The sequence below is a fragment of the Opisthorchis viverrini genome (assembly GCF_000715545.1).
Source record: "Opisthorchis viverrini unplaced genomic scaffold opera_v5_1, whole genome shotgun sequence".
NCBI classification, from domain to species: domain Eukaryota; kingdom Metazoa; phylum Platyhelminthes; class Trematoda; order Opisthorchiida; family Opisthorchiidae; genus Opisthorchis; species Opisthorchis viverrini.
Window position 1 is genome coordinate 3150494 of NW_008751657.1, and position 17558 is coordinate 3168051.

General features: G+C 42.0%; 1 protein-coding gene across 1 annotated transcript in view; it reads left to right on the plus strand.

Annotated features, from left to right (window-relative positions):
• Window positions 1-17052, plus strand: part of T265_00047 (hypothetical protein) — a gene marked incomplete at both ends in the record, with an annotated part of 54213 nt that extends 37161 nt beyond the window's left edge. Inside the window, one exon of the mRNA XM_009163704.1 lies at window positions 17014-17052. Coding sequence (XP_009161968.1) covers window positions 17014-17052 — 39 coding nt within the window. The remainder of the gene's footprint in view (window positions 1-17013) is intronic.
• Between the last annotated feature and the right edge of the window lie 506 nt (window positions 17053-17558).

A 17558-nucleotide genomic window follows, 5' to 3' on the forward strand; every position in this document is an offset into this window, starting at 1 on the left:
GAAACTGCTTCTTATCAGTCCATAAAAAGTAACCACCACTGTCTAACAAAAAATATGATTAAACCATACTTTACTGACTAACCGTATTAGTTTGATATGACGTTTCCACGTCAAGTGCCCCATCAAGCGCGGATCTATAGCTCTCCTAACCATCTGGAGTAGAGCGACTCCTATAGGCAATAAATAGACGTATCATTGCTGTTTGATACTCTGATTGCTAGCCTTGGAAAGCTTTCTGCTCAGTTACTTTTGAAATCAGCAATGCGATGGGACACCCAAGATCTGGTTAGCAGTTTGCTTCCAGGCCGCTGATCCGAAGGATTTTGAAGACAGTCTTACTCTCCTGGCATCGTCAACTGAGTTCACTTGTAGTGCCCAACTAAATGTTGTTGAAATGGTCTTGGACCATCAAACAATTCCATCTCTACAGTCCCGAACAATAAATTCTAAGGTCCATTTTCGGGCGTGGTTGGTTATACTAGGGTATATTTTTCTTGAACAAAGGGATGGGCCTAATGCTTTTGGGATTGTCAAAAGCGTTAAAAATAGGCAAGGGGAGAGAGTTGGAGTCTAAGCGCTTACAAGAAGTGTTTGCAGTATGTTGCGATGTATTCCTTCAGAGAAACTTCTGGTCAAAATTTCCAACACAACCGGTCCGTTGTTCAGGAAGTCGTGACCACGAAGTCGCCATTTCATTTTTGTCTCTGAATTCTTCTGTAGCAATTTTTTTAACGATCCGCTTGAAGTATCACAAAATACGTGCTCGTATTCCAAACTGTATTCTGGAATGACCTTGTGTGCCTTCGCCCTTACTCTATCGTAGGGTATCGGATTTTGTAATCCGAACCATATACAATATTCAGTATTCGTTCGTGATGAGTTACTACCTCGACACGCGGTTTGGTTTAACCAAAATGGTTGCAGTAAGAGGGACTCCATTCTGAGCATTATATTGATGTTACGTCTTCTCTAGGAAAGATAATTTTACCGCACCGGAAGATCTCCGAGGAGAGTGACTTGAAGACAATTTAAGGACTGGTAATTTTCATTCCGTGCATGTCAATCGATTGACTTTTTGATAAGCATGTTCATTTTTTGTGTTGAGAGAAGCAAAACTCGTTTTATGAGGTTTAGGAGTAAAGCGGATGTAAGCAGCCACCAAACTAACTTTTATCTCGAATGCGAACCTTGATAAAGAAAAGAATAGCCTTTACAGAGATTACCTGATGGGACCACATCGTAGAATTAGTAAACTTTTTTCAGAGCCCTAATCCCTCAGTGGAGAACCATTCCATCCTGGTCTTTGTAAGAGCAAAAAACTATGGGTAACAGCTTTGGCTTCGCTTTGCTTAACAAGTCTTAAAGATACAGGTCTAGTGATGAATAAACATTTTGGGCCATTAATCTAAGAATGAAAATGGTTTTCAGCGAACATTTGCCGTTTGTTGCTAAAGTGGCATCACCTATCCTCAGATATTTGCCTGAAGTTATTGTTCACACGTTACATCATGTGGAGAAAAACGATGGACAGCCTACTATTGGGAACAATGCAATGCCTCGCAAGCAGGCCTTGTTTTGAGATATTGGGATGAATGAATCTGCCGCGATCTGATTTATAGAACATACTGTATTGGTCTGTTGCGTTTCGTTTGGGTTTATGAACACGACCTTAATGTTGTGCGAAAAGCCCAAAGGAGTTTTTCCGCATACTTTCGGATAAAGGCAACACACATTGTACAACATTTTTATGCAGCCGCATGGCTCCCAGTGACAGGAAAAATGGGCTATACGTGGGAGCTTTCTGATGTCAGGGTTGATTCACCTAGTACAGAGAATAAGAATCAGGTCAGGGAAGGATAGTTTGAGAGAGCAGGTTATCTAACAGGAAACTTTGAAAACGTTATTATGGCGTGTATCCGTTCGCCCTTCAGTCAAAACAAAAAGTTCAAAATATTTAGAACCTTGTTACAAGAAACTGGATGGAACCGGTAAAAATATGCCTTTTAGCGAAACTTTTGCAGCCATGTTGTCACCCAGAATGAGCCCTGACAATACGTTCTGCAAACAACTGTTCACAGGCGTACGCTGTTTTTGTTCAGGTTGACGCTGAGTATCCTGACCATTTCGCTCCACTATCCAACGAACCATCTTTGATTAGTGCAACCTGGCATGTGAGCTGCAAGCATGCTGTAAACCTAAGTGCCTAAATCTGTACCTACATACAACTGAATACTGTGCTGCCTACTACTGAAATGGGAGTTGGGACGTATATCGAATGAAGCTAGATTAGTAAGTATACCTTAAAATCAAGCGAGACGTACCAAGCAAATGAAAATTTTTGGTTCGGACAGCACAGATTGAAGACACAATGAAATAACTAAGGTGCACTCATGTTTTAACGCTCCATTCCGTTTTTTCGCAAAGCGGGTCGGCAACCGAAGGACTTTGATAAAGCCCATTATTGACCCCACTGATGAATTTGATATAGATGGAACAGCAGACATCAGCTCCGACACATAAATTTACGGGGCAGTATTTCCAGCGAGTAACTAGTTTACTGGCCATGACTTCTGGGTATATTTGCCGGAAAGACTAACTACTTAGTCCAAACGAATACTGTAGAGTATTTTAAGTAAAAATTTGGTTCCACTAATGTCTTTCACAGTACTGCATTTTTGATTTTCGTGTGTCTTCAACATCGGTTCTTCAGTTTCTTTCACCTCAATCGTAACAGGTCGACTGATGCGCAGGCACGGTTGTCCAAATTTCAGTTTATTCTCTATGAATTTAACATGGTATACTTATGAACTTTATCGGTTAGATTTCCCTACCTCGGTTACCCTCAATAGTTATTTATGTCAACGGACTAGGTGACTTTTAGGTATACAGCAAAAAAGAGGTGTGACGTTGTGTGCCTGAGTGACACTGCAAATGTGCAATGTAAGAATACATAAATGTATGATACACGGACCATGAATGTCAAATGCTCCTTCTTCTGTTAATGGTTGTGATATGCAGGGGGGGGGGCAGAATTAACTTTCACCCACAAGTTGAAGTTGCTATGTTCGCCAGTCCGTTTAATTGGTCTTCGTGCAAATTGAATCTTTGCAAACTACCATTTCAGTAGCGAAGCTATTTCAAAAATCCTTGAAGAAAGGGTTTTGGGAATATACCAGTGAGAATATCTTGTGGAGCAAAAGTCACTTCAGATGTCCCACTACTGACGTGTGAACAAAGTACTTTAGTCGTTGACGTTGGTGTCCACACATCTTTGATGACTGGAAACTATTGGACGTTGAAGTGCATTAGCCAGTAATCTCCTTTAAAGCATCATCATCACCACCGTCAACAACATCATCATCACTGTTGACACTGATGCTTCACTACCGCACAACAAATAACAATAATCGTTCAGCTGTAGCAACCTTTCGGCGCCTAGCTTCCAAGCCACGCGAAGTAAGCACGAGGGCTGGGATACTACCAGGTCGCCCAACCCTTGACAGGGGAAGTCGAGAGGCAGAAGTCAGGTTCGAACCACGGACCTTCCGGGCAGTAAATTAGCACTCTAACCACTTGGTCCATCTCGCCCCCACACAACAAAAAACTTTATTTACCTATACTTCAAGCCTTAGAATGGAAAGGAGAGAAAAGAGTGGTTGAGGGAGGGGATGTGGTGATGGCCCATCACGGGCATTCCGAGGTGCCTACACCTTCAAGTGCTCGGTAAGACAACCTAGAAAGAAACCTACAACACGAATGTCATTAACATGATCAGTCGCCATTTCTTCCATTGTCTCCAGCCAAGCTCAAGAGGGGTCACGGGTAAGCTGGACCGCACCAACAACACCTAAGCTCTTCTGAATCCCTTCCATAGCGTTCTGTCAAGCCTTACATTGTCAACCCTGTAGTTGGCGCCATCCTGGATGAGGCAAGGAGGACAACCTTCATCTAGGTGGACGATGTTTCGCAATGCGCAGATCATGGTCGAACCACTCCACTTGATGTCATATGTTTTCCGTGACTAAAGCACCCACAGCACAAATAAATACTGGTTTTCCGTTGGGACAGCTGAGTCCCTAGCCACAACAGGCAGCTTATTGATTTTACTGTTGTTATTGTCACTTCATCACATGATTAATGTCCTTTTGTCTGGGATTATTATACTGGTGGAAACTCCAAAAGAGAATCCCTCGATATACCTGGTAAGGATTCGGTTGATAATGAAAGAGCCTTCTGGGCGTTGGATGATGACTCAGTATTGCCGAGGATGGTGCATCTGGAAGTCGAAGACTACCTGCTAGCCAGAAATGTTGCACAATTTTCCGAAATGTGTTTCATAGAACATAATTTTCTATGAGGTGAGGGATAAGTTTAAACCTTTACCAACAAAACTGCAAAACGAAGCATATTGTCCCTAAATTGAGAGGACAATACTGTTAAATTAATCAGCAAACGTAAAGAATTACCATGCTGGGAGACTTTTTGAGTGCTCAGTTGATTTACGGTGCTTTCAAAGCTCATTATTGACTGGCCGAGGAAATTTGGCCTGATAACGAAGGTCACGGTTGAAAATGTGAGTTTCTGCACTTTAAAGGCCAATCTCCAGTTTAAAGTTATAAGATCAGTGGATGGGTATCTGACAGCCGAGTTCTGTGATCCACTGAGAGACCCTGTCAGCTCTCGAATATGACTGGTTGGTTGTCTCTCGGAGTACCCCAATCCTTCACACTTTTGTTAACGTAGCCCAAAAAACCCGGAAAAATTAAGAATCGTATTATGTTGCAGTAAAACCTACTGAGTGGCGGAGTAGATCCTCTCGAAGTATGTGAGTTAGTCATTCAAAGATGATTTAGGTAGCTGACGACGAAAGATCCCTTTAAGAATAGTTGAACTAGGGCGAGAAAATTATGAAATATTGGCCCATATTTAAATTATTGCCAGCATCGGCCCTTTGCTTGTCATATCTCCAGGCCCTCAATCACCGAAGATGAAGAGGCTTCAAAATCAGATAGTGTAGTGAACCCTGATTGCGTTTTAGATATGTATGTTGCTCATGGAAACTGGTAATCTAAAAAGGGTGGTTAATGGTACCTTTTTGCTTGTTGGATAGTCCATCTTTTAAATCTTACTGAGCAGTTGAATCTTTTCGTTTCCATCAACAGCACTTTCATTTTACCTAGTACAATCGTCGACACCGTACATCCAGTGTGCCAAAGTGAAGCGAAGGTTTACAATTAAATCGGCGTTCGTCTATTTCAGTCAGCAAAGAGTAGGCCACGCACTTACAATCAAACCGTTGGTTATAATTTATTGGAAATTGCTTCATCAGGTTCAGTAAGTTAAAAGAACTGGTTTGACACCAGACGAAAACTGATCGAAGGGATCGAACTCCGTTTTAGACCTTTTAGCTTCGCCGATCCATCTTTTTATTCGTTCAGTTTCTTTGACTTGTTCTGATCTTTAGTCACGAACAAAAGTCCCCGTTTTCTTTAGAAGGTCGATGAGTCCAAATGCACTAAAAAGATTGCTGAAAATGGTCCCAGTTGTCAGGTAGGAACTAATAGGATCAATCTGGACCAGATTCTTAAGCATTCAAAACACATTTTGGATTGGCTTTGTTAGCCAAACTAAAGCAGAAAAGACATTTTAAGTGCATGTTTGCTAACCCACTTGAGAGGCTTAACGCAGTATTGGACTAGATTTGGGAACTGCAGATAAATTCTCTGCATTTTTCAATCTTATTTGGATTATTATACTAACTCCTGCCTTGAAGGAGCCCCTCAATTGATGTTCTGGCTTAAGTTGGTAGAAGGTGAAGAGATTTTGGGGGTAACATTTAGGAGTTAACCCTTCACTGGCAGCCGCTTGGCGTTGAAAAACCAAAACGCAAATTCTTGCCACCTCATCCTTGTTAGAACCATTGAGAGTGCGCATCCAATGAATTTGTGGGAGGATTCGAACCCGTGGTCTTTTACGCAGGGCTTAAAGATCAATCTTCTTCCAAGGGTTGTTGATCGGCGGCGTAATTAAACTTGCTTCTGTACAGAATATGATACCAGCATCCACATCCGCGCAAACCGCGTCACAAGATTCGGTGCTAGCTTGCTACTCAAGTAATAACTTTCCATGCAGAAAAGCCCTGCATTCTGTGGCATTTTATCTCTCTAAGTAGGGTATACACTCTCAAGATTATGTCGGTCCATATTTCCAAAATGCTCCCTTAATAACCAAGGCTTATCACTAATTAGTTGCAATCGGGATCTTTATAAAACAGCAACGCATACATTTGCAAATCAAATTAATTTTCACGGGAGACTCATTTGAATCACTCGTTTATGATATTCGAGATATCGCAGTATATTTTCACAAAGGAAACTGCCCACCAGATAGGTTCATTTGAGTCTCCCGTGAAAACCGAATCGATTTGCAACTGAGTGTATTTCTCGAAAACAGTGCAATTTGGGTTCAAGTAGAGCATAAGGTTGACGAAAACTCGGGGACTGCGCCTACCTGATGAGCCCCGAGAAGGGCGAAACCGGTCGTAGGCTGTCGAAGAGTTTTCAGCAACCTTGTGAGTAGTTTCCTTTATGAAAAAGCAACGCATACATTTTTGGCAGAGCAGCAACTTAAATGGCTTCATGTTTTACCCAAAGACGCGAACTTAATATCTCCGAAGTGATCAACGTACAAAAACGAACCTTTTCACCGAGTTTATTCCCGTCATAATTTATCCCCAGTATCCACCTATCTAAACACGAACGATTAATTCGGTGATTTGGAAAATAGACAGTCGTAAATATCATTCCTAACTCAAGTGCTCAAATAGGTTCAGTCCACCGAAGCCCTGGAAGTATCCAGATTATATCCAGGAAGTATTTCACACTGGGGCGAATCACAATACCTGCAACGACCTGACCTTTGTCCTTCCTCTTGGAAAGTATGTACTTTGTTTTGTAGAATCTTAGGCTGCGTTTTTATCCCCCATCTCCGTAAATAGTTTGACAAGACGCCTGAAACCGCGTATTCTGTTCTCGTCTCTATTGTCGTCCTCTAGTTTCTCCTCATACGTAATAGGCTGCATAGTGAGTCGTAGTCAAACGGTCTTCCTCAGGTGAATATCTCATAGATAACCAAATGATTATGCTAATATTGACATTCACGATTGCCACACAAGACTGGCAGTTCAGGCTCTGATAAAGTTCATAAGTTGGAATGTGTGAGCATTCGAGTGTTCCACCCCAAACTTATTGGGACCCATGAAAAACTTAGCCAATGAAAGCTTTCCCACATATATCACTACATGGATTCTTCGGTGTTTTTATTTGACTGAACCTTCCTACGCAGGAACAATTCCTCCTGAAAGCTAACACTGGTCCCAGAAAACCATATCGGCGGCATATCGATCTACAAACACGAAACTCATCCGAAGTTGCACTGTGCTTTTTTGTGAATAATAGGTAGAGGAGCTTTAGATCATGGTAGATAAGGCCAGCCTTAAAACTGTCGGAAAATCTAACTAAATAATAGGTAAATCACAGAAATTTCGGCCAGAATTGAACGCTGATTTATTTTTCAAGCTGAGAACGGTCTTTGTGGTTTGTTCTACGTCCTCCCACCAAAACTCGGCCATCAAAATACGCACCGTCCTGACGAGGCTCTTGCGTCATGAACGGAACTCTACCCGGCGATAAATCCGCCAACAGTTAGAACGCAGGAGTTCTGGTGGGTACTGAAAACGGAAGCATATTGACACGTGTTATGAGCAAAAAGACAGGCCCAGAGGTGATATAGAATCACTGGCCTGCAAATTACCACTGACTGAGCTATCGGGGACTGTTGTCTGTTGCGCTTGTCCGTAACGATCTCTTGCCAAACTTTCACGGAGTGATTACGCTATCCTCGTGGTTTGCTTTGATCGACACTCGGATTATTCACACTTAAATCCATCTTGTTGTCCTCGGGTAAAGTATACACATAAACGTGTGAGAACTTATATGTTAACCTTGTATGCATCACTGCTGAAGGGAGTTAAATTGTAATTGATTTTTAGCATTCATCACAGACTTTCAGAAAATGGACGATTCAAACGCTTACTCACTTTAGTTGCATCATTCTGCGAACCAGTTAACTTGTAATTGTTATCCGTCTGCTAGTATTCGACTGAAATGAGCATATGAAGAAACACAAAACTGCAGACCCCCGTTAACTTAGGTCCAGTTTTGCACAACATCAAACTTGACTTTATAGTATATGCCACATAAACCGTAGCAGTTTGGGGGTAGTTCCAAGGTATTTTATATTATATCCTGTTGCTTCAAGTTAGATTAGCCGGAACTGAGATGCTCAAATGGTTAATGTTTATGAGGAGAAATGGTCAGCCCGAAACATCCATAGAAGGAAAGTTCTGTGGCTCAAGTCTCTGTGAGCCAAAATGTCCGGCATTTGGCCTAGCACACAACTAGTTATTTTCAAAAGCATTCGCGTGACGCACCATGGGAATTTGCGAAGTTCCAGCTTGTTCAGCTTATGTCCGATAGGCTACTCACTAGTGATTCACTCATCGTCCCTATTATCATCAAAATGGAAGCTTCTGCGGTGGATACTGTTGACTAAGCAGCTACTCAAGAGTTACTTTCACTTTATAGGTTGCTCCATTTTGTGCGTGTGGAAATAGTTTCTCTGTTTAGAAAATCAACGCCCAAGAGATGGCCTGAAGCAAACAACTTCATACTCTATTTTTCTGTTGAGATGTACATCGTACATGCTGATAAATCCTCCGGATACTCTGGTCACAAACACCCCATTTCTTTGGCGTAACACTTCAGTGTGAACAAAGCAACCATCATTCGTTTGGTTGACAATTTTATCTGTGATCTTGACTTTATATTGCCTGCTCGGTAAAGCTGGATGGATCGAATTCTACCCATCGAAAGCAATTCCTTACGTGACATGCGATTACCGCGTTTGTATTGCTTGTGCATGGAACCATTATCAAGATAACCGGTTTGTGGTTGAACGCGCCTAATCATTTATTTAATAAGGAAGAGCGTGATTTGCGTACGGAAATAATTCGTCCCGGAACACGAGGGAAAGACGTTATGGTGATTTGTGAAATAAACGAAAAAATGTACGTGACTTCTACAGATCGATAACTTTCCGCAATACTGGCACTGTATTCTAATTGTCCAGTCAGTTCAGCAAATCCATGTAAAACCTCATGGTCGCCAGGAGAAAAGGTTATTATCCAGGTTAGATTCGAGAAGTGTAAATGAGTGGCTTTACGCCTACCGTCTTCAGGTTTGCATTTAATAGATTCAAGTGGTTGGGACTCGGATTTTAAATTTTTACGACTACTTTAAACTGGATGAGACAGACTGTGGGTATCACACTCTTTGGTGACTCCCTTGTCCATGTCCAGATGTGCGTCATTAAAGTTGAGATAAAAACAGACAAAGGTGACAGAGTAACTTGAATATAAATGCAGCCAGAAGAAATCAATATATTTTTGGTAAAAGATGGAGTGGACCTCCAAAGACTTGCCTGAACGAGGAGCAAGCGGTTTAGCTCTGTGTAATTTATGAGTTTCAAATCACGTGATTGACTCTGTAGACCCAGCCGACAATTCCTCATAAGGATAAAACAATTTGACCTGCGCGTTTTTAGATCTGGCTACATTACCACTCAGTGGACATTCTCGGAGGCACGAACTCGTAGTGTTGCAGTGCATCGCCACCAAGTATCGCCAGAAAAGCATACAGTCTGTAAGTAAGATTAAACGGGAAGCAGAATTCTGATAGGTATCAACAACTATTGCTGATTGATTTGCTGTGTGTATAATCGGGCTCATGAAATTCACTGAACATCCATAAAATAGCGGTACTTGATAAACTTTGCTCAATTCTCCAAGTAGCTCACGTCGGCACAGTAGCCCCTCTACCTAATGAAATTCCGGGTTGGCAACTCTCAATTCCAAACAGTCCAGTGCAGTTGTGCAGAAAAGGACGGGCTGTGTTCCTTTCTTAAAAAACAGGAGTAATGTATCTTTCAGTCGTCTACATGAAACTAAGTCCAACCATCTGCTACTGGTCTATTTTATGGATCGTGATTGTATCCCTTGAAATGTATCCTCATGTAACGTGCTCAGTAGATGGAAAACGCAATGGCTTGAGTTAATTTTGTTTTCGCTCCTTTCCTCTTGTGTTTTCGGATCCTTGTTTTTGCTTCAACAACAACCTCAAGTAGACTGACCGCAGAACAGTCTGTCTCAAGAATGCGAGATGAATTTCGCGTTCTGGCGCCTTCTAAAAGAAACTTCAGTCAAACTTGTTGATTAAGGAATTGTAGTCTAGGTACAAGTCTGTGGCTACATGAGTTGCCTATGTTGTTACTTCAAGCTTTTAGACTTCAGTGCACGTTTGAGCGCAGATTTGTTTAAGGAAGCCTGACTTAAAACTCACACCACACGCGTTGACCATCTGTAACCGAGTTCTACGAACTGATGTTGAATTGTTGGTTTGCCATTTGCCGTGCCGTTTGAGTAGTCGCACACACATATATTCACGCATACAAACGCAGACCTACACGCACACACGTGTGAATTGTACCACTTTGGTTAATTATAGACTAAACTTATGTAACTTACCCAACAAACATCTGCCAGCACACTGACCGTTACAGCTCAAGGCAATTTGTAGTCGATGCGGACAAAATGTGCTAAACATGGTATTATGTATATACCGTTTAAAATGTGGTATAATGGTGTTCTACTATTTACTGGTTGAAAAATGCCTAGTTCATCTAATGTCTCGCTTGCCATCTAATTGAATTTGGGCATGAGAAAAACGTGTCCCAGCATCCAGCACAATGTCTGCCTCACTCTGACCGATATTACACTCAATATGGAACCTTTTGGTTAGACGTGACTTACTCCGATCATGATCATTTCGAGTTATCAGTATTTCATATCGGAACTATGGAGTGAATGGTTGAGTTGTTACAAGGAGTGAGCCTGGGCTCGAGTTAAATCACTTACATTTTTGTCATCATAATCAAACATAATAAATTCGTAGGCAAAGGTGGATTACTTACTTCATTTAGCGTAAGCCACCTCTACATATGTACAGCTGAGAATACACCAACTCCCAAGGCACCCGGTAGCGCACGGTGAGAAGTAACAGCGGGATTACTCGAATATGCACGTAGCTTGCTCTATTTTGATAGTGATTCCTGATTCGTCGCTGTTTGAAGCTAATGAGTATCAGCATAAATTATTGCGTACAGGTGGAACTATGATATCCATGTTGTCGTACTATCCTCACTCGCCCCCAGAGTTTTTGGTTATTCTAGTTGCGTTATCAAGTTGATTCCAGAATTTCTTTCCCTCTGTAGAGGATACCTTCGACTTGGGAACGACCTTTGCAGCTGAAAACTGACACGGCACGTCTGTGTATTAACATCTCTCGAGTAAGCAATTAAATCATCAATAAGACGTACTGGCCCTTGAGTCAGACACTTTCCGGCCAGTGTGGCGATCCAATAGCACGAGTTCTTGAGAATGACCATATTTGTACCAATCGCTAAAGACAAGGATACTAATCAACCACTCGTATGGACGACAAACTCTTTGCTGGCATCCATTCGCGGCTAATATTACTCGGACTTTTGGATTACATCCCTTGACACATATTAGATGAGGTTTATAACATTTGTGCCTCTCGGCTCCCTCGGCTTTCCTTCTGTATTGCGTGCATTTTGCCGAAATAATAGATCACCCAAGTACCTTAGTTTAGCAAGCTGGAATAGCAGGACTGCCAGGGGCATGAGACGGCTGCGTATCACTTTTCCGCACATTTTCACAGTGCACGATTATACCATATCATGGTTTATCACGCCAACTACAAAGAAAAAGCACACTCTACTGGTTTGGAATCGCGGATCGGCTTTTGGCAGCGTATATGCCGCGAATTCGTTCTTGGGTTACTGCAGAACGTGCTTTCACAACACCACTTGCTTTGAATGAGTGGCTGTTCTCTGATCAAGTTATGACTGTTGTGTTCCCTTCTCAACATCATTTCGGGGCGACATAACACGATCTCAGTTGTTGCGCAGGTAAATTTTATCCATTGGATCAGTGTACCTTTGAAGACCGTCCGCGGACTGTTTAGCTTGCAAAACGACGAAGAGTTGACGGTCATATTATTCCTTACTTTATAAAACACAATAAAGCCAGATGCAACATGATGCTATGGACGATTCCTTTGAACCGAACTACAGTCAAACACTGAAAGTGTAACATCAGAAACAATCAAGGAACCCATTACATGTTCATTGTACTGAAAACTGTCAAGTGGATGAAAGAGACAGGAACATTGGTGGATCACGAATCCCACCAAAACAGTCGACTGGAAACCAATGGGAGCAACGAGCTTCGCGAACCCTAATCTATTCAATGTAAAACCAAAACCAGGACTGAACACACTAACTTAAGAACATGCTATTTCAAGGGGGTATGTCCATTATTCCTTGGGTTAGGGTCAGGGGATGACTCTTTGGGCTACCAGGGCCAATGTGTCGTGCGAGGTGGACGGATTCAGATATGTTGGTGAAGACAGCATATTTGCTAAAATGTGGTTTTCAGGGACGACAGATGTGTCATTACCAATCTTTTGGAGATTACCCGAAGTCACCGTAGGTCGCTCCGCCGTTTCTCTTAACTACTTTGGCGTTCCCCCTCCCCGTATAACAGGTTTACACGCCTCGATAAATGCACTCATTTGCATTTTGGTTTGCAGTTTCACGGGATACTCACCTGAAACCAGGCTAAATCTCCCGTTTATGATACCCCTGGCAGTCCTTCTGGAGGTGTAAATTTTGGAATGGGGGAACCTGGTGCATAGACGCATTTACTCGAGCACTGACCCTATCACGTGTCGGGGATGCTTGTAGTCTGTCACACATCAGTACCTTAATTCCACAGTCTAATTGTTGTCTTTCTTTCCACTTGGCTGTTATCTGTCAGCACCACTATGTGTGGCTTTCACCATGGACCAGACTTCGGTATTCCAGATGCCCAAAGGGCTTTGTCGTAAGTTGTTCGAAAAATAGAAGGCGAACTGGTAGATCTCCAGATGAGTATTCACCAAAACTCGTTTGAAATGGAAGATATACAGAACCTGTCAATACCTAAAATATCAGTTTCATTTTGAGTAATCAAGTGATTATGGGGTTTGGTAGGGATCAAGTTTCACTCATCTGCCCAGTGCTTGGTCTATGACACTACTAATAAGACGACAGGGCCCTTTTTTGTGACCCTAGTGGGACCGATGAGATGCTGTTTACTTAACCGTCCAGGTAACTGAACAAGAGCTGCTGCTTACTTGGTCCTATGTACCCAGCAAAAAGAAATACGCTAGCTTACATATGCATGTGCACCACACATAAGCGCGGAAAATTATGATAAAACCGATCGAGTTATGTCGCCAAAACGAATGTGCTACCGATTAAATGTCGTCTTTCCAGTTCTTTTAAATGCAAGAAAGCAAGGTTGTTTAGAGCGTTGAACTCGGGTGACTGGTGGGTGAGTTGGTGGGTCCCAATCGAAACAAACAGACAAGCCTTTAAGATTGTCATCTCCTTGCTGAACACATCACAATGACAGGCAAACATTTCGAAGCGGATAATCAATACTGAATTTCTAATTATAGTCGCAGATGCTCCAGTCATCAAACTTGTCATGTTCGCATAGCTGAAAATGCTAGATGTCGGAAGCTGCCACGAAGAGGATTGTGTGAAACACTCGTTCCTTGGTTATCTCATGAATTTGTATGGGCAGATCAATAAACTAGGTCCAGATTAAACTTCCCTGTCCTCAAGAGGTGGGTAAACAATGCTGTTTCTGTTATCTGATCCTGGGAGCTACTAAGGGGGAATATTCTCAGACTGAATAAACACTTTCGGCTTATTCAGCTTGACGGGTAGTTTGTGTAGATCGCTCTGGCGAAAACGTCAGAATCCTGATTTCTCCTGAACACCACAAGCTAGCGACACGCCCTGACTAACTCATGCGGGTCGATCATCTAGTCTTGAGATTAGGTTCATCAATACTGTATCGAACTCCGGTAAGCTGACCTAAAAGCAAGCTTACTGGCGACACCGATATGTGCGAACCACGAAGACCTGCTATAGTGGTGCTCGTGTATGCTCATACTTAGTGTTTACGGTGACAACCATCTAACCGCCTGTTTTGTTTTTATGAGGTTCAAGCTTTTGCAAGGGACTTTGTGTTACACAGTCTCAATAACACCATCTTTAAACATAACATTTCAGGACTGAAAACGTAGCTTTATTCCAGGTGGATTTGTAGTAAATCCTATCATACAATTTGTTATTTCCCTGTGGTGCGGTATTTGTGTATTTGTCCAGACAGACTAATAGACAAAATTCATTGCCATTTGATACAATGACAAAAACTCGAAGTTTCACCTTAAGCAAATTGAACTGATGAGGCCAGAAAAGATAGAGCAAGTCATATAAGGACATGGTCGGCAGTCTATTGACTGAGTTTTTTTGTTTGATCCTAAGGATATTCTTTGCAATATCCATGTTCGTTGGGTTGGGATCAGTATTATTCACACAGAAAAGACTCCCATAAGTCGCAATTTGCCAGTATGCGCATACTGGATAGTTGAGCGTTCATTCAGAGAGTTTCTAACGATATCTGGTCATGCACTTAAAGTCGGCTTCCCATTATAATCCACTTTGAGACTGTCACACTAGACAAACCGTATAAAATAGCCAATGACGAAATAGGTCGAAAAACGGCCAACGTTGAGAGTAGAAGTTTTAGTTGTTAGGATGACACGAAACATCATGGAGCAGGTTTATTTTGTTGCATATGTGTGTTTTAACTTCAGAAAAGAATACACATGATTGACCGTGAGTAAATTTCCTATCGCTGCTTTCACCAGGGAAATGAGACAGCAGGGTTCGAAGACGGAAGACTGAGTACTAACCAGCACATGACGCACTGTTCACTGGCGATCGTAATAAGAGTTGTTCACATAATCAACCCTAATCCATCGATATTCAGTTCCTCCCAACAACAATATATGGACTGCAGATTCATTGACGGATTCATTCTCGAAGGAAAATTCATCGGGTTTCATGCCTATCTCCAAAACAGTATTGCAAGTCAAGCACAAGCTTATACCCTTCTATGCTGAATAGTCTGGTCGCTCTGAAAGGCCATATCCCAGCGTCTCTTTAAGCTGAACATCTCTGTTGGCTATGATCTGTCCTTCACCAAAAAAATATAAAAAGACGGAAAAAAGGCTTATTGGCTTAATGTACAACTCCTGAGACTAATTGACTGGTAATTTCCACCAAACGGGCAAACAAGTGACACGTGGAAGTTTTCAGTCGTATTGGTTGGATTCTGTCTTTCATTGTTCTTACACGATTCCAACCGGACTAGACAAAACAAGCCAATTCACCAAAGTTAGTTTAGAGAGTTAGTAACTAACGATAACCTGTTCTCTTCAGTGGTCAACCTTGTTCGGAGAGGAGGCAGTACATAAGCAATAAAGTATGATGAAATCTTAAATAAAACAGTCAAAGGCAGTGCGTTGGACAGAGCTGACTCGAACTATCTAGTATGCAAACCATTCACTGACTGTTGGGTCACACGTCGGTTTTTATATATTGAGAACAGCATATAGAGTGGCAGACGTCGGCTGCGACCGGACGGTCATATTATCATGTTCCGGCAACTCTGCAGCAAGCAACTAAAAAAACTGTGCGTGGAAGCGTAAAGCTTGTCTAGCTGTTATAAATCATGGTGATTCCTCAACAGACAAAATTTCACTGAATTACTGCTGAGTAAATTGGGGATGTAAACATACGTGGTTAATAATTCTTCAAAATTCCTAAGGGGTTTTGATCAAATTTCAAAATTTCAGCTACCCGGAAACGCAATTACTCCACGGGATATATTCGTTTTACACTAAATTCTTTTTGGAGCAGTTCATTTACGTAAATCTTCTTGATCGTACGATTTCACAAAGGACAATAACATTGTTTTCAAACTGTTTTCAAATTCGGCAGGTTTGCTTTGTCGATCTCGTAAGTAAATAGGAGTTCATGGTGAATTTTAACAAAAGGGGAAAAAGCGCAAAAGATGTCAGCAAATTTCTGGTTCTACATTCAGTTTGCTGCCTCCTTACTGAGAAGTTTCGTAAAGTGGTCTTCGGAATGTGTGAGCCATCAGCAATTGGTTCAGCCGTTGATGTCCAACTTCAAAAAGGGGAATGATACTACGTGGTGGTGTCCCTCTAGAGGCGCGCACTTGAGTGGGTCTTTTGTTCAACTCGACCGTAACGCGTTGATAGATAACGTAATATATATAAAATGCAGTTTCGCGCCCCGGTTTGTACAAGTCAGCCTATATTTCTGCATTAAAACGGATGAAACCACTCTGGACTTCTGTTATCACTGCTGTCTCATTTGATCTAGACATATTAAACGGCGATATAATACTTACTGGTTGAAAAAGGCACTTCTCATCTAGGTTAGCTGTAGAAAATACAGATCATACAGATTCTTAACGGTTGCGATCAGCCTTTGATTCAGTGTTGTTGGTTCATCGTCCAAGCAGTTTAAATCTTGTGATCAGCTGGGACGTGCAGACGATCAAAGTCCTATGCACTGCGCTGGTTTCTCTCCGTTCTCACAAGCAGGGCTGCAACAGAATTACGCGTATGATGAGGACATATGATGCAACAGTTCCTCTTTCACCCCCACCCAACATCCACTATCATTGTGTGCTTCTGTCGGATACAGGTGAACCGTTATGGACAACAATATTCCACAAATGCAATTATTTCATTGTAAATGGATTCCATCGCTGTACGCCGTGTCGCAGTTTGGGGTTAATCACCCAGGTGGTGCCTCAGATTCCCATGCGGATTTTCAGCTTAGCCTACATTTAAAAAAACTTTCCTGATTTGTATTTCTCAGAACAATCATTCAGAACCGATCATGAAAGATGAGGTATAAAATCAACCCACGAGTACACATGAAATCAAACCTTATTTTGATTTGCTTCTAAGCAAGCATATGACCTTTAGGCCACTTGTGAAGCCTGGACAACAACGCCGTCTCTGTTCCGGTCGTCACGGTGAATCCAGAGTGGACCAATGACAAAAGAGAAGGGTTGAACCAATGACAAAGGCTGGTAACCACACTCCATTTGATTGTCAATTTTTTCTACCCCTATGTTGTCTTTATTCACGCTAAATGAGCTATATGAACCAATCAGAAAGCGAGGCAATCCGCGTGTCATTACGAATCTGGTGATTGCCTGACAGAACAAATATGTGCGTGTATCTGATACAGATTATAGCTGCATCTAGTCATACACCCCTCCTCACCATATCCAGCAGTAGCATTTAGTAACTTCGACACCTATTTTTCAACCCCCTGTGGAAGAAGAAGCAAAATCTAGTGAGGTTCTGTATCTGCGGTCGATTACCACAGCACGCGTGAATGTAAGTGCACACATC